Source organism: Aythya ferina (genome assembly GCF_964211825.1).
Source record: "Aythya ferina genome assembly, chromosome: 5".
Classification (NCBI taxonomy): Eukaryota; Metazoa; Chordata; class Aves; order Anseriformes; family Anatidae; genus Aythya; species Aythya ferina.
This window is the reverse complement of record NC_140301.1, coordinates 16,037,544-16,063,614: the sequence shown is the minus strand read 5'-3', so window position 1 is coordinate 16,063,614 and position 26,071 is coordinate 16,037,544. Positions and strand designations below refer to the sequence as shown.

Genomic DNA, 26,071 nt, shown 5'->3' with positions numbered 1-26,071 from the left:
ATGTGAGAGGGAAGTGGAAACAAATTGCAAAGAAGCATCTCCAGTTTATTTTGGTCTCAGCGTTGTTTATACATGAGAAAGCCAAAGTAAACGAGGTTTTATAGAGAGCAATACTTCGGAATGAATATGATTCTGGAGAGTTATGACACTTGCTGAAGAAGTGAGCATGGCTATTTGTTCTGTTTGCATTTTTTAAACTATTTTGCTATTTACTTTTCAAGAGGGTTTGATTACTTTATTGATGGTTATTTGGCTTTTATAAGTCAAGGTCTGGCAGTGAGACAGTTGGGTAATTGTTCTGGGATAAAGTTCAGGTATTTTTATATGATATATTGACTAAAGATGCAAACTTTGATTTCAAACGTTTAAAAGTATTATTTAACACTTAGATTGTAGTACTGCTTAGGAGCAGGTGGTGGTATCAGCAAGGTAATTTACTATATAAAGATATAGGAAAGGTAACTATAATATTTTAAAGATATTTTTATCATAGTCCATTTACTCTAAAATGCAAACCAGTTTTTGTGCTCCTAAATCAGCTTTTGCAGTGCCTTGTGCTTATTTCACTATTCAAAGTACACTCAAGCTCTGCTGTGCAGCTTGTTGCTTGATATGCATTTTAGATTTTGATGGTAACCTCAGCATATAGGATAATTTGTATCTGTAATTTTAATGGGTGGATTCCTGGCCTTACTGAAGTCACCAGTAAATCATCATGTATACCCACAGTTTCACCAGGTGACTACGAATCACAGCAGAGTGGTGGTTTCTTAGGGGATGGGCATTAACTCGACCAGGTACATGTCAGTGTTCTGATTTTCTCTGTTAGAATAGTTCACTGACCACTTGCGACATGCTCTGACAGTGTGCCATACTGAGCTTTTTCACATCTGGGATATGTCACTTACAGTCTCATTTTCTAGATATATAAAATGGGAATGACATTTATTAACCTCAAGGATAGTTTGCATAAAGGCGTAGTGGGAAAACAATGAGCTGCAGCTGATTGTATTTTACATCATTACAACAATGTTTAGTTAGCAGTCCTCTACATATAAAATTATACTATATTAGGAGCACCATTATGTCGGTGGTATTTGCCTTTCTGAAGTGTCATAGCTGTGTGACTGAAGGCCGCTTCGATCAGATGAGATTGCACTGGTAATCCTTGTGGATAAAGTAGTTTTTCATTAGCAGCCATGGGTAAAAGGGTTTCAAAGTTAACTTGTATAAGCGTTGAGATTTGGAAACTAAAATATTTCTGGACCTATCACCTCTGTAAGGGAACAGGTCTAGACCCTCATTCAGCAAAGTGTTCAAGTGCAAGCTTACATTCAAGTGTGTGAGTTGACCATTGAATGCAAGCATGCTTACATCTTAAAAATATTTTAAAACATTAAAATTATATGAATTTAATTTAATGATTTGGTCAAGAAATATACTCAGAAGTATCTGAGATACCTCTAAACCACTTAGCCTTTCTGAAATAAGAATAAATGCTTGAACAATCAAAGCACAGATCTAAAAGAACCTGCATTTGTTTTTATTTTGATGTGGCAGGAGCTGGTTTGTGAGTGTGGAGATACAACATGTTTAAAAAATGGATGGTCTGAGGTTTGGGTAGTAGTATCTTGCTCATGTTATTTAATCCATCTTTGAAGGTCTGGTATTTACTGTTTATGGACTATGAAAAAGTAGGATTAAGTGTTAGTAACTAGTACAAATATTAATAATATTCTGATTATGCCTTTCATTAGATTTTATTATTTTAAATCCTAATTTTTTAAGTATTTTGTAATTTAGGATTTGGTTTTTATATGTTGTTGTCTTTAAACATAGTTTAATATTAAGTCAAAATTTTGGGCTGGAAATAATGCCTTTTGCTTAAAAGTTTTTCTTGTCTAAGCAGTCATAAGAACTGCAGTTTTTTGTAGGTTTTACCATGTACATCTGCACTTACTGAGTGTTCTTTTCAAGATTAAATTATTTCTTTCAATTCTTTGAATAAAACAAGTATTTCCCATAGAACATAATTGCCAGGTTTACATAAGTATCATTTTTTACCAATAAATGCAGACAACAAGTACTTCTGTTTCCCATAGAGTAAAAATATCAGGTATACGATAAAGAACATCCTTTAGATGTAAATGCAGACAAAATTTGTATTACTATTTTTTTTGTCTCTAGTGTTTCATTATGCAAATACTTGCACGCTTTTTTTTTTTTTTTTCTTTGTGTGCTTATGTGGGGCAACTATAACACCTTAGGTTTTATCCTTGCCTCTACTTGAATAACCAATAACCCAAAGCCTGGTTTAACAGTCCTGACTCAGCTCATGGTGGTTTTCACCGCCTTTAAGTGGTTTATATATTCATCCTGCCTTTGCACGGGAGTGAACTTCACCCACAAGAAATCCTGACCTGTTCCTTGCATTGCATATGTGCCACTGGAGAGACAGGCCAGACTTTGGTCATTTTGCACATGTAATTTCAGTGACTTCACTGACATTTTCAAATTCCGAATTCACTTTTACAAGCTGCTTATACAAGAGCAAGCGATTTGTCTCACTGCCTTCAAAAGGGCTGAGTAAATGTTATCCATATATGTATGATTTCTCAAGACCAGCCTTAGATCCTGGCTGAACTCAACAGGCTGAACTGTGCATGGGACAGGCCATGGGCATTCAGGGACATGCAAAATTATTCTTTTGTGAGATGTTATTGAGCCATCAGGACGCATTTCACATTCCACCAAGTATAGGAAGAACAGTTGACACAGACAACTATTGCTATTCTTTTTCCTTTTCCTTAGACTTGAATCTAGTTTAATCTTTTCTTCTTTTTCCCGTTGTTGACGTTTCCTGTAAATCAAGAGACTCTCTTTGAGAGTTTTGAACTCATTAAAACAAACAGCACTGAAAGAGTAGGTACCTGCAAGTGAAGCTTTGTAAACAGGAATAAAATAACAATGCTGCTTGCACACTGGCATGCATCTGAAGGCAAACAAATTTTGACTGCAGACAGGTGCATCATTTGTTTACTCAGACTATTGTTAAGCATTTTGGTTTTGAAGAGGCTTTAGAAAAGTGGAGACACTTTTATTCATGGCACTCCCTCAAACCTTCACATTTTCTTTTTTAATGCTAATACTTGGTACAAATCCTTCAGTAGTTACTTCATGGTGAATGCTTTTATTGTTTTGAAATTGTATTGACTGCATTTTTTTTAATACAATGACATTATGTATCTTGTTTTGTTTGGTTTTATTCAAGGGCTCTATATTGTGAATTGCTTTGTCATGAAACGATGTGAACTATGTTGGAAGCTATGATTCTGGTTTCACATATTTTTTCCTCACAGGACTAATTCTATTGACTTTGAGCAAATCAGCGTTGACTTCTAGTCAGGTAGTTTGGACACAAATTCTGGATATTTACAGCTTCCCAATTTCTGACTGCGCTGAGTCCTGTGTGATGTCTCACAGCATGGCTTCATCGTTCTGCTTTTTCTTATTGTACCGGAGTTACTTTATTCATAAAATCTGTTTAAAATAAAAGTGTTGTAAATATTGAAGTTTCTGGATTTGGATTTCTTATCAGTTTTTCACCTGTGCACAAAATTTCATGATAACAGTCTCGCTTTTCATTCAAATTTTGGATGTGTTTCATATTTGGACAGTTCTAATACTCAGAGACTACAGCTGGGATCCCAGTCCTGTTCCAAAGTCACCAAGTTAACATAAATGAAGATTGCTCTGTGCATCTCAATAGTCCTTTTAGCACCTTTCTTCACAGGCAGCTGTTTGAGAGAAAAATAAAACCAGTTTCATTTAGTCTGTAAATTACTTCTGCTTCATTTACAAATGCCACCCCAGTGTTTGTTTAAAATCAGCCTTGCACTGTTACATCCATACTGCTACGTTAAGCTTCTTTACTGGCTTCTATGCATCCTTGACATCCAATTTTGGCTCCCTGACATAGACTTAGCTGCAAAAATTAGTTTCAATCTACCTTTTAGTTCGTGATTTTTAGTTCCCCTTTACTCCAGTTAGGAATACCTTACTTCCCCTGCAATGATATCTCAGGGTCAAAAAATGTACATAAACCAACTAGTCTGGATGGAATTAATGATAAGCAAATTGAGCATTTACATTATTAGCTACCTGATTTCCTGCTGCAATCAGGTAATTAGACATCTAATTCCTAGACTTTATGTAACCAACTTAGTTCTTTCAGCTGACCGTGAATAAAATTTGCTGGATGGAAAAAATTGGAAACCATAAAAAAAAAACAACAAACAAACCCAATCCCCAGAGAGCTTCCTGGTAAATTAGGATGATTTAATTCCTTTATTCCTAAATCCATACATAATAACTGACTGAACTTTACTTTCCATGTATTCTCATTAGAACCAGAATCAGATGAAGAATAATGAGGCCTAACATCGTTCTTCTTCAGCGCGCAGCTTCAGATGACTGAGTGTGGCATGATTTTCAGAGCTGACCAGCTGCAACTCCTGAGTGGGGCAGCTTCTCTACCTTCTGCATCAAGCTTAATATCATCTGTAGTCTGAAAAGACACAATAGAAAGGATTTAACCAGCACTTTATCTAGCAGCACCAGGAGAGAGGCCAAGAGGTGAGATGGCTGTATTTTCAGTGCCCGGCCCTTCCTGCAAAGATGGGCATTTTGAGCCAGTGGACAAGGGCATACAAGGACAGCTACCACCTGAAGGTGGCCCTGCACACGTGGTAGTGGCTACTGTTCTCTTCTTCCTGTGTACACGTGTGTTTTGAGAAATTTGAAGGTTTATAACATGATTATCTTGCTTTTTGTTAAAGAAAAGAGGGGCTTTGGTGTCACAACTTTCAAATGCCAAACACGGATACCAAACTGGAGTTTGATTTTCAGGAGCTGCTGCTCAATAGAGTCTCAGAAGTTTAGTTTTGTTTGAAATGGGACAGGGTAGGAATAAAATGTGAAGGGAGCTATAGTCACCTATCATTAAAAACAGAAGCAAGCAAGTCCTGTCTGTACTGCACCGAATCTACCAGGAAATATTTTTACAGATTCTGTTTCAATCTGAATTCAATCTTTTCCTTTGGGCTTCCAGTAGCGTTATTTCCACTCCTTTCAGTGGTCTATTGGTGCAATGAGTCACCCCAAACTATGACACATGCTTTAGTGCTACTACTAAAGTTTGTTCCATGCCTTTCCTGTAGATTAATCAGGTGCTTCGGGGTCCAAGTACTTTTCACAAGCAGTAAAACCCATATATTATTCTCTTAAAAGCTGGTAATAACAACATAGTGTTACTAAAATGTGACTGGGAACCCTGATGCTGCTTGTTGTGGTTACAAAACACATAGGTCAGATGGATGCAGATACAACAGCGATTTACTTCAGCACTCAAATCTGCTTCATTTTGTCTTCTAATTCTACCCTGCATGAGGAAAAAACATCTTGTATTGATCATCTGGTTTTGAAGACGATCAATACTCTAACAAGCACATGCCTCAAAAGCACCATCAGAATTATTAGGGAATTAAATATTTTCTGCAATCTTGAATGCTATGTCAAGTGTCTTCACTACAGGTTGTTGATCATGTATCTCTGTATGTTTGAGTCCTTAGGAATATTACATTTTACCTTTCTTATTACTTTCTTTTCCAGCAGTAACTCTAAGCTGTGATTTAATGCTTGTTGTACTACCCTTTGCTGTGAGGCTGGGACATGGTTTGACTAAGCAATTTCTCCCTCCTTGCCAAGTAACACATACATTAAAAAAAAAGGCACAGACCAAACAAATTCGTTGCTCAATGATGGGCCTCAGGACTTTGAGATATCGATGGTAATTGGGAGAGGTAACAGGCAAAACACAGACTGGGCATCGCCAGGGAGTGGAATAATTGTGAGGAGTGCTTTGCTGTTGTAAAATGGGGAAGGGGCTTGTTGTTGTGTGTGCATAGCGTCCACCTGTTGGTGTTGTGATGATGTTCTTTAATTTTTGCTGAGGGTATTTTTTGTTTTTGATGCAAATGAAGTTTGTCACGTGTGCTAAATGTATATTTTAAAGACAATTGAGCTGAGTAAGACCTATGACATGTAAGGGGATGTTGTTTATTGAATTTCACCAGTTTGAAGGGACTTCACATGGCCATAATTTTAATGTATTCCTTTGGAAAACACAGCATTATGTACTCTGGGCTCAGAAAGGAGCATGACAAAGGAAACAAGAAACTGGCATTAAATTCTATGGGTTTATACTACTACCAAACTGATGAGAGGGGTCTTGGGATGATCTACCTCCCACTCCTAAGCTCTTCCCATATTATAACCTCCCTCAGCATATAAATAGGTTGGAAACTGAAATGTCGTCTTGTTGCCCTTTACTATCCTCCACTGTTGACTCGTGAAGGTGTCAAGGGGAGTACTGTGCACACACATTTGTGTTGGTGGGAACACATCGGTGCTTTGTAAAGGAGTGGCTGCTCAGGGTCTGCACATACTGCTCTGGTGGCTGACAGCTGCTCCTGTTGCTTTTCTGTTTTATTCAGGGGTCCAGCACGAGAACTAGAATGTGGATACTGAGCTATTAATGTTGGCTCACAAAAGTTCAGAGGATAGTATTGATTTTTTGAAAAGATGTTTGGAACAGTAATAAAAATAAAAAATAGTCAAGAGTGATGAGGCTTTACAGATAGCCAATAAAAGGATCCACAAAAAAAGTTAGTAAACTCTTGGGTTATTCAACCTTGACAACATCCTTTTCAATCTGAATCCAATCTTGTCCTCATGCTTTGAGCAGCCAGCTGCATTTGTTTCCACCTTCACAATGCTCCGCTGGCTCAATGACTCATTCTGAGCTGCAGCTTGCACTTTCGTACTTTCACACTCTACACAGTCACCCTTGGGGGAGCAGAGAAAGTTTAGTGGAGTACCTGAAGTAAATAATAAGAGTTGTGCTGGGGATGGGGAGCAGAAGAAAGCATAGCTGCTTTCCATCATCTGGAGAGGTCCTGGATGACTGGAGACTTGCTAATGTGATGCCTATCTACAAGAAGGATGTAAGGAGGACCCAGGGATGGCTGGGCCCAGAGAGTGGTGGTGAATGGAATGGCCTCAAGTTGCACCAGAGGAGGTTTAGGTTGGAAATTGTGAGACATTTCTTCTCAGAAAGAGCAGTCATGCATTGGAACGGGTTGCCCAGGGAAGTGGTGGAGTCACTGTCCCTGGGGATGTTCAAGGAGTTGGACCTGGTGCTTAGGGACATGGTTTAATGCATGACATGGGTAGTAGGGTGATGGCTGGACCAGATGATCTTGGAGGTCTTTTCCAACCTTAATGATTCTTTGATTCTATGATATGACTCTATGATATGTAAGCTTTTCATTTTGGAAGTCCCTGAAGAAAACTGACCCTCAGTGTCTGAATATTTCATTATTTCTGACACAAGGGACTTAAGCTATCACTTCAGTTTAAAACCAGATTAATTAGTCTAGTTTTAGTTCATTACCTTAACATAAAATCAGAGTAAGGCAGTTATAAATTAGGCCAAATATTTGTAGAACAACTCACTAAGATAAAACATTAAAATGGACAATATGGTTTTTATTTATTTATTTATTTATTTATTTATTTATTATGGACAGATGCTAACACTACTGAGTACATGGGATAAGGTCTTATCCTACAGGCAGTTCTACTAAATTCGGTGGGGTAACTTTGGATTTGGTCATAGTACAGAACAAAATTAACAGTATCTGGCTGTATATTTGCACAACGTCCTCTGTGATGAATTTCCTATCTGGATATTGCAAAAATATACATAAGAAACAAAATAAATTCATGAGCTTTGAAATTAAATTGCAATGATAATTGATTATTTTAATTGATAATTAGAATCAAATAAATAAAAGATCCCTATCTTTGACTCCCAGTTGAATACAAATCAGTGGTGTAAATCTATTCAAATAATCTCCGAAGAAAGGACTTTTTCACTGGTGTTGTTAAATTCATGGTTTTCTTTTTGCGCAGTGGTTTCATGGGTTGCTTTTTCAGATGCATCGCCTTTTTGGGAGTTTGTAGCCCTTTATTAAGATCAACATGTTCGTTGCAGAAATACTTGATATTTTCTTCTGAGAGATGTAGGAGCATGCTCTCTGACAGATCCATACATTGTGCATGGACCCAATGGCCAGCCCCATGGGAACACAGGATCATTGCAGGCTTATTGAGTTCTGTTGAATAGAAAGGCACCCACGTGTTAATATCAATATTGCAGCTGGCACAGCAGGTGATCCAGTAACCTGTTTCTGATTCATCTTCTTCATCATCTTCATTGTAAGTGTCAATATCATCAACATCAAAGCTACTGGCTTCTGCACTAAAACAAAACTCTTCTGAATCTTCAAACGGAGTGGAGTCTCCTTGGTCTTCGGTAGATGCCTGACTGCAAATTTGTGCTGTCAGTTCTTCCTCCTCGTCCTCTTCTGCTCCTTTGCATCTCAAAATGTAGAAGTAGTTTGCATCTGAGATTAACTGTTTGTTGGCCCCTGGAATGCCCAGCAATACAGACCCTTTGCCCATATCACAGCCAAACCACATCCTGCAGTGTTTAATATCTGGTGTCCAGTCCGGGCTTGCCCTTTCAACAATCTCTATCTTATCATCTTCCAAAACTATGGTGTTACAGACCAACCGTTTCTGGCTGTCAGACTGGTAGCCCCCAACAAGGACAAATTCGGTATCACTGGTCTGAGTCACAATGGCACTTGACACGGATATTCCCCCTGGCAAGACACTGCAGGTCAGAGCTGGGCTGCCTAGGGGGAGGTCAACTTTTAGCTTGTATAAACTGGGGGAACGGGTGTTATTTTGAAGTGAATGGCCTCCCAAAATGTAGATTGTGTCATTCCTGGCAACTGAAACATGGAAAGAAAGTCCATCTTGAAGCTCTGGAAGTATGTATGACGTACAGCATCCAAACTCAAAATCAACAAGAAACACAGATGGCAAACAGTCAACCACACTGTTCCATTTTTCAGTGGTTCTCTGTGCAAGAGGAATATATGATCTACCTCCAAATATAACGCTCATGCTTTTTCCCCGGCTATGAACTACATTAATTGTATGCCCATATCTAGCTTCAGGGACATCTCCACCCAGATCTTTCTCAACACATTGAAAAGTGGTTTTCTTGCTAGTTTTGCTTACTAGACTCATAATGTAGATCTTATCAGAAAGATCATTGTTAGGTGTTTTCCCACCATGAATGATATACTGGTGCTTATCGGACTCCTCATTGCCTCTAAACGTGCAAATTGCGGGGTAGCGGAGAGGGGGAAGATAACAGGAATCCTTAGAGAAGAAGACAGGTTTCATTTTGAGCTCATTCTGCTTTATATCAAGAAAGAAAACACCAGTGGGGCAGGATCTCTTCGGCCACCCTTTCTGCCCAAAAAAGAAGACATGCCCATCAAAATTCAGCAGCGAACAGCCCGGCTGAAGCAAGGAGGAGTTACTGACAGCTGACACCATCTGCAGTGACATTGCGTCTGCTGACTGGGCCATGTTTTGGTATCTGAGAGAAAAAAAGAAAAGGCGTGAAGGAAGCGTGTTGTAAGTGCTCTGGGAAAGCATTTAACTTTACTTGAATAAATGGTATGAAGTGTGCATTTTTGGTTCTGTGAAAACTGTGTAGGAGTTCTGTAAAAAACACGGCCTGGAATTCAAAAGCAGAACACTTAGGCAGGGACAGGGACAGGGACAGGGACAGGGACAGGGACAGGGACAGGGACAGGGACAGGGACAGGGACAGGGACAGGGACAGGGGCCCCAGCCCCCCGGGCCGCTCCCCGCAGCCATGGAGTCCCCTCAGCGGGCCCCCCGTTGCCATGGAGGCAGCGGCCGCGCGGGCTGCTGGGGTTTGTAGTTGTCGCTCGGCCGCTGGAGCAGGCCCGGCCCGGCCCGGGCCGGAGGAGCGGGACTGGCGGGGTGAGTGGGGCGGCGGGCGGGGAGCAGCAGCAGGGGCCCCGCTGAGTGTCTGCCGGCGCTAGGAAGCCGCTTGGAGGGAAGCTGCCCGCTCGGGGGTGCATATCCAGCGCCTGTGCAGTGTGTGCCTTCCCGAGCAGGCTGCGCGGGCTGGGCTTTGCTTTGTGTTCACGCATCTGCAGTGCGCCGTGCAGCCGGGCTGGGCAGGAGCTCCGAGCTAGCTTGGCACAGCCCAGGTGCTAGGGGAGGAAAACAACCGGCCCGTTTGTTGGCCTGTGGTGACAGCAGGGGTGTGCCTTGTAGTCGATCCTTCAGTGAAGCCCTCCGCAAATCTGTGTGATTTAAGGTTGTAAGCCATCTTTCAAGTACAATATTTGGAAAATAAAAAGCAAAAAAAAACAAAAACAAAAAACAAAAAAACAAAAAAAAAAACCAACAACAAAGCAAACAAACAGCAGCAACAACAAAACAAAAATAAAAATTGCATTGCATCTTAAAATATAGTTCCTTTTTTTTTTTTTTTTGATATCTTCAGGTTTCATACTTTCATTGTACGTGCTTTTCTTTTTGCTGTAATAGCAAAAGCAAGAAGCGTAAGGTTTCTTCTTTCAGGGAGGACGCGTATCTTCTAGTTGTGAGCCAGCAAAACCTGGGGTTTCCAGGACAGCTGCGTGCAGTGAGATTCCTGTGAAATCATGGGAACTGACGGCACCGGCCACATCAAATTGCCATCCGAGTATGTTCTCATGCACAGCAAGAACTGGTGTACTGCATTCCTGTACTGCCTGCCAGCTCCACTTTCTAGGATGCAAGCTTGTGCATAGGTCTGCTATTCAATGCTTTCAAATGTAGGTAGGCCTGGTCAGATGTGCTTGGACCACAGCACATGGATAGGGCTGATGTGGCCACTACTGAGTCTATTTAAATATATATATATAAACATATAGTGTATATATATACACACACCAGTCTTTTTGTACACTGTGGAATCATTGAAGGATCACAGTCAAACAGTGTTTGCTGTGTAGCCAATTTCTCTGTCCTAAAGGCGGTATTTTTTTCTGAATTTAGATTCCTCTTCAGAAGTACTGCACTGTAGATGAAGTTCAGTTAGGATGTAATTGAATTAGTTAACTCTGTTCTGAGGATGTTGGTGTATACAGCAGGTTTTGTACTTGTTTGCATGGAGAGAGATTTGCCAGGTTGTTTACCTGCAGGCAAGATGTTGAACAGAAATCTCTGCTGCTTGCTTCTTACCACCACTCAAAAATGGTCTTTCTAGAGGAGTATGCACTAATTTGGGTTTACTGAGATGAATGTGAGATTGACAGACACACAAAATTCACAGGTTAAATAACCACAAGTGCACTTCCTCCTTGTCATCCCTTAATGTTCCTTGCATTTTATATGAGCAAGCACATCAGTACATAAAGCAGAAAATAGTTATCCTAGATTCTGTGACAGATGCATCTCCTTAGGGACTTGCTGGAATTGCTTTGGCTTTCCAGACTGTCCCATGTTAATTGTGGTGACACCATGTGGTTGGCCTGTGCTTACCTCCACTTCTGGCCTTCCAACACCACTGATGCCCTTGGGGCAATGCTTCTTTGACCCTGAACAATTTTAGGGAGCCAAATTTTTTTTTTTTTTTTTTTTTTTTTGGTGGCTTTATGCTTAAAACCATCTCACTGTGGAGCGGGCTTGGCATTAGTGCCAGTGTGAAGGGAAACACAAATGCCTTAGCCGTGGTGCAGCACAAGATAGAGAGGAAAGGATACTACAGGAAGAAAAAGAAGAGGTGGATGAAGAGAGAAGGATGGAGTTAAATAAACAACTACCAGTTATGGTGACTTGAGTCATGCTTTATCGTATTTGGTATATTTTTAAAAGACCAAGCTCCAAGGATTGTACAAATAAGTGAGAATCTCAACATTAATTTTATAACCCCTGAATTTGAAAAGTGAACTGTGGAGATCTGAGCTAGGAGCTAAAAAGAAGAGAAAAACAAGTATTCTCTCTATTTTAGTTTGAAATCAAATTTATTATTTTGAACTGAGTTTTTCAGTTAATAGTTGTATTGCAAAAGGATATTACAAGAAATTGAGATTTAGATAAATTCATCGGGAGATCTATTTAAGGAGGATCAAATTAAGAGAGAAGGTGCTCTTCTAAAAGCACTAGCTAATATGATTTGAAATGTTCTTGCTATGGAAATAGAGGGACATATTTAAAATCTTGTGTGTGGGGGATTATTTCAAAAAGTATATTAATCATTCAGTAAGAATTACAGATGCGTGTGCCTTATAAAGAAAGAGTAGGATTCAGATGCCTAAACATCGAGTGATACTTAGATGCCTTTGGCTATCCTTGGCTTTTAGCTTCTGCTGCTGAAGGCTGCAGGTCTCCCATAGGATCTGTGCCCTAGGTCCTAGCATGTCTAGGGTTTAGAAAATGTCACTTCTTAAGGCACTGAGTCACTCCCAGAGTGTGTTTACCACATACTGTTCACTTTGACCATATGTAGTAATTGTTCACCTGTGTGCTGTGCCTGCTCCCCAATTAGGCAATGAAAGCATTTTAAACAGGAAAACAATGAGCCATCAATACTGTTGTTTAGTATGACCTTCCATGTTAGTATTTATTTTGTCACCATTAAAAAAAACATATTCATGATAATTTCTTGGTAGTCTGAATGCTGCCAAATAGTGAACCAGAAGTCCGAGGTACAAAATGAAGTATTTCAACAGCACTGAGTAAATAGGGAGAAAAAATGGATTGCAGCATAGCATGGAGTCTTCATTGGTAAATGCTCATTGCTAACCATCAGATTCTGTCATTAGTTTACAGTTATTTGTAACTTGGCAAGAAAAACAGTAATCTACAGTAGAATTAAATTTGTTTTGCAGTATTGTGTATCTTTTCTTTCTGTCTGACTGATCTGTGGGGTCTCCATTTGCAAAAGGAAATAGAGCATATCCCTGACAAGCAAGTGCTGTTCCCAAATTCTTCACAGTCAAAGTAGCATCCAGACACCTACAGAGCTTAGAAGCGCCCATTAAGAACAGGAAATTTCTATATACTATTTCTCAAAACATTTGCTAAGTGTATCAACCAAGTTTGCTTTGGGCAAAACAATAAGTCAGACGTACCTGGCTGATAGAGTGCTTTTGCGTCCTCCGAAAGCTTTCTATGTTATTGGGATTCAAATGTGAGCACTTTGAGGATCTTCTCTGACAGCACGGGGGGCTTGTGGCATGGAGGGGAATCTATCTGCTTAATTTGCAGATGTGCTCCTGAGAACTCAGTCTGCTGTGGCTAACTGGCTGTGACCGTTTTTTTTTTTTTTTTTTTTTTTTTTTTGTGTGTCTTTCCTCTCTTGTCTTCAGATGGCACAACAAGAAACCCGTCAGCCTTTAGAAGTGTTAACTCTTTGCAGTTGAACCAGACCAGAGTGGCAGGAGATTTCTGTTGTTTAGATTGTAAAAGCTTTCAGTAAGGCATAGTTTAATTCTTTATACTGCTAAACCCGTGAAGCTTGTGCTCTCTTTTGGAATTTTCCAATGCCAATGTAATGGAGAATATAAACGTAAGTAATTTTTGAGTTCAAAGGCAAACTCATTTCAATATCTAGTAAAAGGAAATAACCTTGTGCTGACTGGCACACTAACTGCTTTCCCCAGGAAGGCTCAGCTGCAAGTAGGTAGTGACATTGAAATAGAGCAAAGGAAATGGCACATGTATGCAACCAAGTGAGTGAAGACTGACTAAAATTCCAATCCGAAGTCCACTGAAGTCATTAGAAATGCTTTTTTTCCCCCTACTTTAGTGGTCTTCTGCTCAGATTTTAGAGATTAATAAAAGTTTGCACCGTTATGTGGCAGTTTTCATCAGATTCACAGAGCTTTTCTCCTACAAAATGCAATTAGACTCTGCCAAGTCCTATGGGAGCGTATTCTTTCAGCAGCTAGCAGCACTGGGGCACAGAGGGTAAGCCACTTGCATAACATTGCACGGCAAATAAACAGATGAACCTGGAAAACAATTCACTCTTCATAGCTCCCTGCTTCTGCTTTCCTGGACCTACTTCACCCACTCCTGAGTTACAACATCTGCTACACAGTATTTTAGAAATATCTCATCTCCCATTTGAAACTGCAGTGAGAATAGAAATAGGAAGAGCTTGAAATGGAATTTGGTTATTACAGGAAAGCAAACATACCCAATGTTTGTGAAAATCATCCTGAGACGTTGAATAACTGTAATGCATGTAGGATGTGGTGGTGTTTCTCAGCTGAAATACAACAGCTCTGAGGCACTGTGCCCTGTAATGTCCACATGGGCCTATTACTTCTCTAGTGAAACAAAGAGCAGAAGTAAACTGCACTGCAGAGTTCAAGGCTGAAGAACTTAGCTTCCCCAAAATATAAGGCTATTCAGAGCAGATCTATTTGTATTTTTGGTAGTGCTTAGATGATATTTGACAGCTGCTTATCCGAGTGCTTGACATAGTCTAACCCTTGTCTGGGTCTGCAAACAAAAGATCTACTGACAAGAGAGATAGAAATGAGAGAAAATCCAAACCTCAGTTGTCTCATTTAATACTATACATTCATTTTATTCTCCTCCTGCCAGCTGATGTCTTATCTTTAGAAATTCTTTTTCCAATTACTGTGGATGAGAAGACAGAGAAATTAAAGTTTGTTGGCAATGGCACGTCAGTTTTGGATGAGGATGTGGTCTGTCCAAGCTGGTCTTCTGTAACTGTCAGTGACAAACCACTTTGGAGGAGCTGCAGGCAGCAAGTAGCCGTGGGGTAATGTATGTACAAGGCAGAAAAATCATGTTTAGAGCTGTCCAGCTCATAGCAAGAACACCTAGGATTTGCATCCTGTATTTCTTTGGCAGAGAACCAATACGAAAATGAAAAAATAAACTGCTTCTTCACAATTTCTGTTTTAATAGCGTTGACCAAGGTAGTATGTTTTCAGCAGATTGCTCACTGTCACGGAAATGCTTAGTTTCACTTGATTTTCTTCTCCTACAGTTAATTAGTTAAAATAATGTGTGGTTTACGTCTTCATTCCAAATTGCATCGAGGCGTTTCCAGGCTTTTCAGCATATTTTCTGTGGGTGAAGTGCAGTCAGCTCAGAGGCAGAGGTTGGTCTGTGGGGTGGCAGCAATGTGCTCCAGTGAGGCCAAGGAAGGCAAGGCTGTCTGACTTGTGTAAGCCTCGCCTGCAAGTGCCCACCTGGACGTTTAGCCGAGACCTTGGGGCTGAAGCCTGTGGAGAAAAAAATGGCATGGGGCATCCAGTGTCCTAGAATCTCATCTAAAACCACCAGTAGCCAGTATTTAGGGCAGCTGATCACACCCAGCTGTGCTTTGACTGCGACATCCCACTGGCCCCCATGCTTCACCAGTGTTTGGTGCGCAGGAAGCGTTACCATTGTCAGGCCTCCAGCTTTAAAGTGCACAGCACTCTTGAAGCGATTGGAAACTCATCAAAAAACAAGAACAGCAACAAAAAAAAACAGCCCTCTGATCATGCCTGGGGCAGACACAGTAGCTCGGAAATCCCCCAGGATCAATGTGCCTGCTGGCAATTAGAGCCCTCTGATACAGGCTTTAAAAGCCCGTAGGAGCTGCGTGTGAGGGGCGCGGGGCTTTGACCACCACGAAGGTCGGGTCTGGGGCTCGGTAATGAGCTTACATAAGCAGATGCAGCTCCCGTTCGAGCAAATTGCTGATGCATTAAGTGCATGCCCTTAAGACCTTCTCCTGCTGAAGGTAGTGGCAAACGTCCAGTTGATTTAAGCGGGATTAGCTGTTGCAGATCATGCTGAATTGAGAGGCACTGCAAGAAACGTCCTTCGAAAGGTTTTGTGCTTCGTGATTGAAACTTTTTAGTTAGCTTGTCCCTGTGGTTGGGTAGACCTGCAGCTGGCTGTGGCCAGGGCTTCCTGCGGTCAGGCTGGTGTGGCCCTGCCGCCCCACAGCTGGAGGGCTGCAGGAGGAGGAGGAGGAGGAGAAGAAGGAGAAGAGGGACAAGTAGGGCAGGACTGCAGGCAGGGATGGCTTGCTTCTGTGGCTGTAGTTCTGCAGGTGTCCAGGCAACAAGTGAACAGCTCATTGGAGAGTGGGTAACTTTTCTGTGCTGCCCCACTGAAAACATCTGGTGCCTTTCTCACTACACTCAAGAACTCACAGGATCGATCCCTTCCCTTAGCCCACTTTCCAAGTGCCATCCTGAGACGCTTCTTAGGGTGACATTTCTAGGATGTCCATAGGCAACAAAAAAGGCATTTATTTAAGGACATGCAGGAGCTCCAGCTTTGCATGCCTCCTTGCTTAACTAGCCAGGGCAAAAGAGTCCTGCAAATCCAGGTCATTATAGTGCAGACCAGCATGGGAATGCTCTGTGGGTGAGAGCTGCTACAGAAATATTTGTTGCTTTGTCCTGTGTTGTGGGTTGTAAGACAGTGTGGTTGCTTTTATGAGATGTTAGTTAAATCTGAAGTATTAAAGACTCCTTTGAAAAAGGTTGTGAGAGGTTTAGTTGCTGTGTTAGCTGCACAGGGAAAAAGATCAGGCAGTGTCCAGCATAGAAGAAGTAACAATAATGTATTTGTGTTCAATCTGATTTGTACAGACATAGTCTATAAAATCTTGAGAACAGGTGTATTTAGTGATGCTTCCCATGAGCCTGCAAGTGATCTATAAACAAATATTGCTTATTTTAATCAAGAATGATTTTTGGTAGGTCAAGTTCATATTGTAGCAACCTGACTTTAACCTATGCCAAAAGGACTAGAGAAGTGTTTTTTTTTTCTTTTTTCTTTTTCAGTATAATAAAATTATGTGAGGTTTTATTGACTTTGTAGAGAGGAGTAGCTCATTGCTCTTCCCATTTAAAAATTCAGAATCCTGATTTTTCATTCATTACCTATGTTCTGTATAAAAGAAACATAATAAAACGTTCAAAACGCAGCATACACCAGGAAAACCATATTCCACCACACTTCTCTATTGTTTAATAGAACTAACAACTGCATAATTGAAATCACACTAATACTCACTTGACCTTCCTTTGTGATTCAACGCAGAGATTTCTGATTTGGCTTAAACTGCTGGAAAGAAGACTGCATTTTGAGAAATAAAATTGATTTTACACAATCTGCTGACGATCAGCAAGACTGAATGAATGATTGCCTCAAGAAACCTCATTATAGTAATTTGGATGAGTGAACAGGAGTGAAATGCAAAAAGAGAAAAGGATAGCTGCTGCTTGAATGCATCTCTTACTGATATTTGACTCTAAATCTATCCAGAGACAGCTCAGGGAAAGGATCGGATATCTTTGTCTTACTTTCCTTGAAACCTTTGATGAAAGTTGATGCCCTTTGGGAGAAAGATAAGTTTTCGGTTCTGGTAGTAGTTACTGTCTAGCAGAACAACACAGTTGTTTCGTTCTTAGAGGTGTGATTGTATCCAGTTCATAAATTGCAGGTGATTCCAATCCATCATTTTAAATTAAAAAAAAAAAATAAATTATTTATTTATTTATTTATTTATTCTGGAGAGTCTTCTGGTCAGTTTGGCTGTAGTTTCTTTACATCACAAAACTGCACTTCATACATTTTGGGGTTCATTTAAGAGAGACTCGGATAAAAAGGAGGTGGGGAAACAGCAGAAAAGCAAAGTGAAATGAAAATGAAAAATATAAAAACTGTAACAGTTTGAGAGCTAAGTTTTTGAACAGTCTGAGAGCTAGGTTTTTGAACACCTCACCATGGTATCATCCATCTTAACCATATGTTCAGTTTCAGGAATAGTACTTGTTCTCCAAATACTGACATCTGTGCTTTCATTTAGGCTGATGAAATAGCACCCTGCCGTTCTTCAAAGTAATTGAAAATAGGTTGGACAGGTAGGTCTAGCTGCCAGTCTCTCCTCTCTGTTGGTTAAGAGAAGGGATGTTCTTCTGATGGAAGCTAAGCTGTTATTAGGACCTAGCTGGTTCTTCTGTCTGATATCCTGGTTCTGTAGAATTAAATAACAGCTTTGTGGCTATGCAAGGAAAGGTTAAGACTGTGTTGCACTGTTACTTCGGTATCCCATTTTGCATTTTATTTCTTGCTTTATTTTTTTTTAAACGAAACTGTGAATTTCTCATAAAAAGCAATGGAGATAAAATAAGCAGATGACTGCCAAAACTACAAATAGGGCTTTTTCCCCTCTTTTCCAATTTAGGTTTTATTAAAATATGAATAATTCAGTGCACTCATGTTACAGAATATATTCTCTGTGTTTGTTGTAAGGAAAAAATAAGGAAATGCCACCTATGAGTTATAAGTTATTTCCTTAACTATGATGAATGGCTTTGACACCTCTGGTAGCAGACCTCATATACTAGTGTCAGCCAGCAACAACTACATTGGCTGTATGAGAAATACTCTGGATTTACGGCTTTGTCTTGGGTAAAAATTTGGTCCATATTTCGGTAAAAAACCCTGTCAGTCTTGAGAAAGACATCTTTTCCCATGCTTGGACTATCCAGGGAATTTTCTCTGCTTTTTTATTTATTTTTTTTTTAATTTTTTTAAAGTAGTACTATTTTGGTGAAGCTTCTCCCGGTGCATGCATATTGAAGTACATGCTAGATGAAAATGCATAGGCTGAGTGAAATGTATGTTTAAAACCTTTAGGGATAACTTCTTTTATAGGTTATATCAGGAGATTCCAGGTATTGAATATTAGATTATATGCTAGCAGAATCCCTTGCTGGCTTTTTCATGAGGCTGATATTCAGGTTTTTACAATTGTAATATGGCTAAAACTTTGTCAAGCTGCATTCAGCACTGCATTCCCTAGCTAATCATACGGAGTCAAAACCTGGTGTTTATCCAGGGTGGTGGTGTACTATTGGTCCTCCACAGCTTGTCCAGTACAGGATGTTAAAACCTGAAGGAAGTTTCCCAAGTTGTGCAGAAAGTAAAGGCTGCACAGGAGGGTGAGAATTGAGCTAGAGCATTTTGCTAGCACATGATCTGGATGCTTAATTCTAAGCTGATGGCTGGGTGGCTGTAGACACTGAGAAAGCAGCCATTCAGTTTGGTTAATTATACAGCTGTTTCCCCAAATTATCAACTTTCTATCTTATTAGAGCATTTTAGGGTAAAGGAATCTAAGCTGTATTGCCAGACCTCCTCTGATTTGTTAATAAGTCATTTGAACTCTCTGTGACTCAGTTTTTCTCATCTGTTATTGGGAATAATATTTGTTCTTCCTCATGGGACTACTGTGAAGTTTATTTCATTAGTGTTTATAAAGGACTTGGAGATCCTAGATGCCAGACGCCAAAGAAAAACTAAAAATTATTACCATTTTCTTGATTAAATATACGTATGTATATTTTTCCCTTTGACACTGGCCTTACAAATCACTGCAGTCTTTCACATAATGAAATTTACCTCAAATGATGACTCTAATAACTGAACAGTAATGAGGAATAGAAAGGCATTGCTTCCCTCTAAAACTACTGTAATTTGCATAAACCACTCTGAGACTCTGGTAAATGATATTCTGCTTGGTCAGTCCACAGAGAGATTAATGCTTGTTTGTTTTTTGCAAAACATGAGAAGACTTAAACTTCAGGTTATGTGGCTGTGCAGGTGTTTTTACATCTTCAGAACATCAGCTGCCTTTACGCGCTGGCAGTTCAACAAAATTAGAGTTTGACATTAGAAATCATGCTTTATTTTCCTGCTGGGTTTGGAACAATTCTTGTTCAATCTTATTTAACTTTAAAATCAGGTTCTCAGCCCATCCTTAGTGTAGTTGATATGAGATTTTGCTGAAGATCTAAGGTTTCGTTCCCCAAAGACACTTCCTAATGCTGTGGTAAATCAGGGGAAGAAACATGGGAACATGTAAAAATCATGCCCTAGGTCACTATTGCATTCTTGTATCATTATCATATTAATGTATGCAAACCGGTCATTTAATTATTTTAGTTAGGTTGCCACTGTGTGAGAGAATTAGGTCTGCCCATGCCTCCACCCGTGTCTTTCTACTTCCAGTACTCTGTCTCTATATGTATAAAAAATTAGTAATATTAACTAACTAATGTCACAGAGCTGTTAAAATGTGCTTATACAGGTTAAGAAGAGCATCCACAGTGTGTCTTCAGCTCTCAACATTTGTTCCCTTCTCAGGATGGGGCCCTGGCCTTCCTCTGTGGCCCAGCTCCATCATGCTCGTCTCGGCCTGTGTGCTGCCTCAGCATGCACGCGCACATCACCGTCATTTAACGTGCCCTACAACATCTGGGTTTAGTGGCTTTGATGGTACAGTGAATAATGCACGTGCAAGATGATGGATTCAGTCCAAGTTTTGAATGTACAGGTGTCCTACTTGTAAAATCCAACATGCTAGCGAGTGGTGTCACTATTTCTGCAAAGAAGATGGGGTTGGCAGGTTTAACACCAAGCAACTTACAATGAGGGGAAGGAGCCCCACTGAGAGAGGCACTTCTCTGGCCCATGGTACCCGAGGACTTAAATTTTGGGCATACATCTTCACAGTCTTCCTTTGCACTTAAAATTACCATGTTTCCTTGAATTCTGGGAAAATGTGTAAAGTCCCACTGCAGCGATCGGTACTTCACAAGGAGTGAAATAAAAATTGACATTCTGGTGCTTATAAATATGGGTTAGGGACTCTTCACTTAACATATTTTCTCCCTACAGATACATGTGGCTCTTTTCTTTTTGTTACAGAAGAAGCCTGCTAAAGCAGATATACCGTCTGACTGTAAAGGTGTGGATCATGGAAGAACAATCGTTAAACAACAGCGTCCTTGATCAATTTATTAATAGCCATGAGCAGTCATATGACGAGTTTCTAAACTCGTTCACTTATCTTTTGAAAGGTACGTACCACCCAAATTTCCCATTAGAAATTGCAGCCAGAAGGGAAGGTAAAAAGAGGAGTAGTATTTAGTCTTGTTCTGTTACTCACTTGCTACATGACCTTAGACAAATCCTTTTGATGCTTTTGTTTTTCCTATCAGCAGTGAAATCTCTCATGACAACTTTCCTTGGCTTGGTTCACAGACTGCTCAGGTAGGGCCCTACAGATGGTTAACCATGTTTTGCTCAGTTTAGGGAGGTTGTGGGGGGCAATGTGTGGAAGGATAGACTATCCAAGTAAGTCCCATGTCATTTTGCTAGGGAAATACTGAGACAAGAAGAGCCTAAGGAAAGTACTTCATAGTACATGATGGCCTAGGACCAGGGTTGTGCAGTTTAACACTGGCTTGCTGTGTTATGCTGTGGTATGCACCGAGCTAGCCGTACAAATAACGTGAATGAAGGTAATATATAGGTATATTATTGTGATATAAAGGTATAATATTATATATATATAAGTATAATTCTATAGGGTAATTAGGCTGAAAAGACCTTATGCTTTGAAGATAAAATAAAAGGTGGGGCTTAACCTTGATCTGAGCGCTTCTGATTACAGGAAGTTTCGATCTGTACCCAAATTATGTAGTTGAGGTTCATTTATTCTGTCTGGTTTAAGTCAGGAGCAATAAGGATAAAGGGGAGTTACATATTACTCAGTTATAATTGTCTTTACCACAGCTTTCCACTTGGAATAATATCCTCATCTTATTGCAGAAGCACTGTATTTTCCAATTACACTATGCAGCATGCTCCATTGATTGGCACTCAGAAGTCTGTCCTGTCCTTGTCCTTCAGGCAGAACTAAGTGTCAGTCACAGGCACTGAGCAGAAAACCAGTGGGGGAGTTGAAGCTGCCGTAGAAATAATCTTGTGGCAGCCTTCTGTCTCTCCTCCCAGTAAAAAATAGAAGAGAAAGGAGGCGCTGGGAGATGAGATAAGAGGATTGAAAATTAGGTTCTGGTCTCTTTTATGTATGATTGATACACTGGGGATAGGCCCTAGCTTAGAAGCATGCTGCATATCATGATACTACTTGCAGAAAGCCTCAGCATGTATTTCAGTTGCTCACATTGTCGCTACAGCATCTGCCACTAAAACTTTGCTTATCAAAGGTAGAGTTTTAACTGAATCAAATGCTTAGAAATGTAGTTTCCTATGTTTGTATGAGCAAAATAGCTCAGGTTGTTTTTCTCCTGTCTTCATTTTCCTCTAAAAATACCCAAAGGTGCTGGTTTGCATTGTAAACTAATGACCTGCAAAAATTCCACTTAAGGTACAAGGCATTTTGGTATCAGAACAGTGCAAAATACTCTGCAAAATATCACATTCTTAGTTTCTTAATTTTGCACTTGAAAAATAAGTCATTTGGCTTCTAAAAATATAATTTAAAAAAGCAACTGTGATAGCTTAATAAGACTGTCTGTTAGTAGGCTCCAGAAATGCTCTCTTGCGTGTGATGAGTTCTGGTATTCACTGTGGCATTTTGTGGTTAGTGTCAAGTAAAATCTAGCCGTTTACAGATTACCTTTCTGAATTTGGCCTGATAATACTGTAGATCCATACTCTGCCTCTTAGTACAATTATCATTAGCATTAGAGTTTGCCATCCTGCATAATTAGATATGGAGATACCTGTTTGTACACACAAATGACCCAGCCTATTCAGTTGTGTATGTAAATGTAGAGAAGGTCTTAAAAAAAATGGAAAATCATCACCGTCTGATAGATTTTTGACTGTTGTAACATTGAAAACAGAAGAAGCATAGAGAAATAATTGGATTCCACGGATTTCACAGAGTACTGTATTTATATAAGGTGATTTTCACTTGTACATGAATTTGTACTAGCTCCCAGAGTGGATTGCAAGAATATTTTCACCAGGAGTTTCTTTATTATTCTTACAAGCATCTCATAAGAATCTGTTTTCCTAACTAAGTCTTGATCAATTAAATTTACACACAAGTTGAAGTTGAAAGGAATATACCTTGAGTACAAAACCCAAGCACCATTGACTGTTCTGGGCTATCTACAATAATTTTTTTCAAAGCATTAATTTGTATTGGTTTTAGAATCACTGAACATCTGTATGCTTTTGCCAAGTTAACGTATTTAGTTTTTGTTAGTTTACTCTTTTAGCTTTGATTATAAAAAAGTCCAGTAATAGAACAGCTAGCTGGCATTTGCTTTGAGGTTGTACAACTCTGCTATGTTGTGTAAGTCCAATGAAAAATTGTGTATGTCTTGACAATGCAGTTGAAGCCTCAAAATAGTTGGATTTACAAAAGAATTTGTGATACAGATTTCTGTAGATGTGGTCAGTGAGTGATCTCTTCAAAACTAAACACTAGAACATGTTTGGACAAAATCTCATTGAAATAGACCCAATCTCCAATTTTTAAAAAGATGCTGCACAGGGTTCTTTCAGATCTTAGAAAGAATGCTTGAAATCTGGTGGAAAGAATTAGGTGTCCAAAATTAGAAAACAGCATCTGCTTCTAAACTCAGAGAAAGATTGGCAAATTCACTGGAGCATAAAATATTTCCTTTGACCTTCTATAAACAAAACAAAACAAAGAAAAAAGCACAGAAGAATGAAGTCCAAACTTTATGTTTTTCATCTAGATTTTAAATTACTCTTCTCACTTGAAAAAAGAAAAGGAGGAGACTAGAGGGAGAGGAGAGGGAGAGGAAAGGGAGAGGAGAAGAGAGGAGAGGGAGAGGAGAGGGAGAGAAGAGCCCAGGATCCTGGATATCCTGGATCAGTCAGCTACTAGAATAAAAAGTTGCTGTTAGAATAAAAAGTTACTATCCAAACCCAAGTTTCGACTCACAATTTTTCCATGCTCCTGGCCATTTGGCCACTGGGATTAAATGCAGTCCATTCCTGCTATTAAGTTTGCTCCATTTGATCTACTTTATCCTGCCTGGCGCTGAGTTGAGGTCTGAGGGCTTTGATCAGACCCATCTCTAAGCAAACTGAACCTTGGCTATGTGCTTTATAGCCTCAGTGCTGCTCTTTTGATGCTTCTGTGCCCAGCAGGCTGTCAGGCAAAGGAAGCTGGAAGTGGCTGACCATTTCTCTGCTTTCAGGTGGCATACAAGAGCCATATTTTGTGTTGTGATCAGATTAATTTAATTCCCCAGTGAAAGCTTAGTGATGTTTAGTTCACAGTCCATTTAAAGGTAGCTGTCTCCTTCCCCTTATTTTGTTAACCATGTTTAGAAAAAACAACAACTTTAAACTTCCTACTTAAGCGTCAGCAAAGGCACTTTACAAATTTGAGTCTAACCACAGAAAGCATAGCAGAAAACTATATAAGAAATGACAGTAAATTTACTTTAATTTTAAAAAATGGACCAGCAGGACAATGCTAACCCCAAGAGAAATTTGCAGCCTTCTTTGTATGAGTGGATTTGCCAATAAAAACAACTAGGCAGTTCAATAAAACTAATTAAATTAATCTGTCATCCCCAGGGAACTTAAACAGGGCATGAAATAGGGAAACAGCGTCAATTCAGAGCTTTTTATTGATGTGTTTTGCTGGATCATTGGAAAGATTTGGTTGGGAGAAAAAATCTGCAGTTTTCTATTGATCATAAATGTAGTAGCCATCTCTCTGTAACCTTCATTCAATGTAGTATAAAATCAAATACCATACAGAGCCCCTAAATGTAAAAGAAAAGACATAGGGGTGCAAGCATAATAGATGATTTTTGAAATAGTGCAGATCTGTGTTATGGTTATTTGTTGTCCTTAGATCTCAGTGGTATTTGCTAAGTAAAGAACTTAATTTCCCTTGTATAGACAGAAAAAAGTAAGGCATGAAAAGGGGCAATTGCTGAGCACAGCAACTCACTGGCAGCACTGGGTAAGGACAAAGCACCCTGGCTCCCTGAAAGTTTGACAGCCTGTGAACAATGGTGCTTCCCTGATAGCATTTTTTTTTTTTTTGGTGATGGCAATTTTACTTGAATTTCCAAAGTCTGTTTCAGATGGAAAAAAAAGTATTTCTATTCTGTTGCATATCTTAGATTCTCTCTGCCTAGAATATAGGGAAGGGAAATATTTAGTAGCTTTGCTGTTGGTATTTTGGTACAGATTTCATCTGATAGTGGTATATTGATTATGGTTAAATTCTGTTATACTATATAAAACAGTAACATGAAATGAACCCTTGCTCTACCTCATCACCTTGCCTTGAAAAGCATTGAACTGTGACAAATGCATCTGTTGGCTAAGTTTCATGACACTCCAGTGAGGTGACAAACTGTTAGCCCTCTGTTCTACGTGTGGAAATTACACAAAGCAAACAATGTCAGAGGTCAGAGCTTGGCAGCTCTGAGTGGCTTGGCAGGACAATCAGAAACAGAAGCCAAGTGACCTCGCCTTTGTTTTTCTCTGTCCAGTATAAAATCCCATAGAAATGCCTAATTTCAAGAAAGTATTTGTGATTTTTTAAAATCAGGCCTCTCTGAAGATACCTTTATTTCTCAATTATGATGTCCAAAATCAAGCATTTTTTGAAATCTTGGGATGTCCGATGTTTGTTAATTAGTTCCCACCTGCTGCAATCTCTTTACTGATACTATTTGTTAAGAAAGGAATACTTTGTGTTGAGTTGTCAGATGCTTTCAGTAATATATCATTCCCCTGTTTCTTACAGTGCTTATCTACTTATCAGCTAGTGTTGAATTCTTCTAGTATGCAATTACACAGAAGGATTTCAAAACCAGTTCTGTCCTGATTTGATAGCGTGCCACCTGCTCTTTTAAAGTGTTCCCAGGATGTGTACTTGAAGTAGTTTCGTTGTGCTGAGGATGAATTTAAGCACATGTGGGGTTGCTTTGACTGTAATAAATAAATAAATAAAAATTGTTGGAACTAGAGGGCTCATCTAGTCCACTGGTACTACGTGGTTGTGGTAGATGCCACGTGATCCCTGGTAGATATTAAGAGATGTAGCTCCCTTACTAGGATTGAACTAGTTAATGTCAGCTGAGAATCTACACTGAGATTTTTGTCATGGTTTTCTGAACTTTTAAAAGATTATTTTTGGTCATCATCTGTTGGAAGAAGCAAGATTTTGCTCCTGAAGGCTGCTGAGATGGTC

The 26,071-nt window shown here is 39.6% G+C and overlaps 2 protein-coding genes and 1 long non-coding RNA gene across 3 annotated transcripts in view; 1 reads left to right on the top strand and 2 right to left on the bottom strand.

Moving 5' to 3' along the window:
- Window positions 1-7,602: 7,602 nt before the first annotated feature.
- Window positions 7,603-9,570, bottom strand: RAG2 (recombination activating 2; the record flags this gene model as incomplete). The annotated part of the gene is made up of 1 exon (XM_084520361.1): window positions 7,603-9,570. One exon carries the CDS (start codon window positions 9,568-9,570, stop codon window positions 7,963-7,965), a length of 1,608 nt encoding a protein of 535 aa, XP_084376487.1. The 3' UTR covers window positions 7,603-7,962.
- The window catches only part of IFTAP (intraflagellar transport associated protein), a 40,987-nt gene continuing 24,482 nt past the window's right edge, over window positions 9,567-26,071 (top strand). Inside the window, 2 exon segments of the mRNA XM_084520364.1 lie at window positions 9,567-9,618; window positions 20,770-20,921. Coding sequence (XP_084376490.1) covers window positions 9,569-9,618; window positions 20,770-20,921 — 202 coding nt within the window. The 5' untranslated portion in view covers window positions 9,567-9,568.
- LOC311437314 overlaps window positions 10,039-26,071 on the bottom strand; it is a 487,226-nt gene continuing 471,193 nt past the window's right edge. The window contains exon 7 of the long non-coding RNA XR_014693400.1: window positions 10,039-10,322. This is a non-coding gene — a long non-coding RNA (uncharacterized lncRNA). The remainder of the gene's footprint in view (window positions 10,323-26,071) is intronic.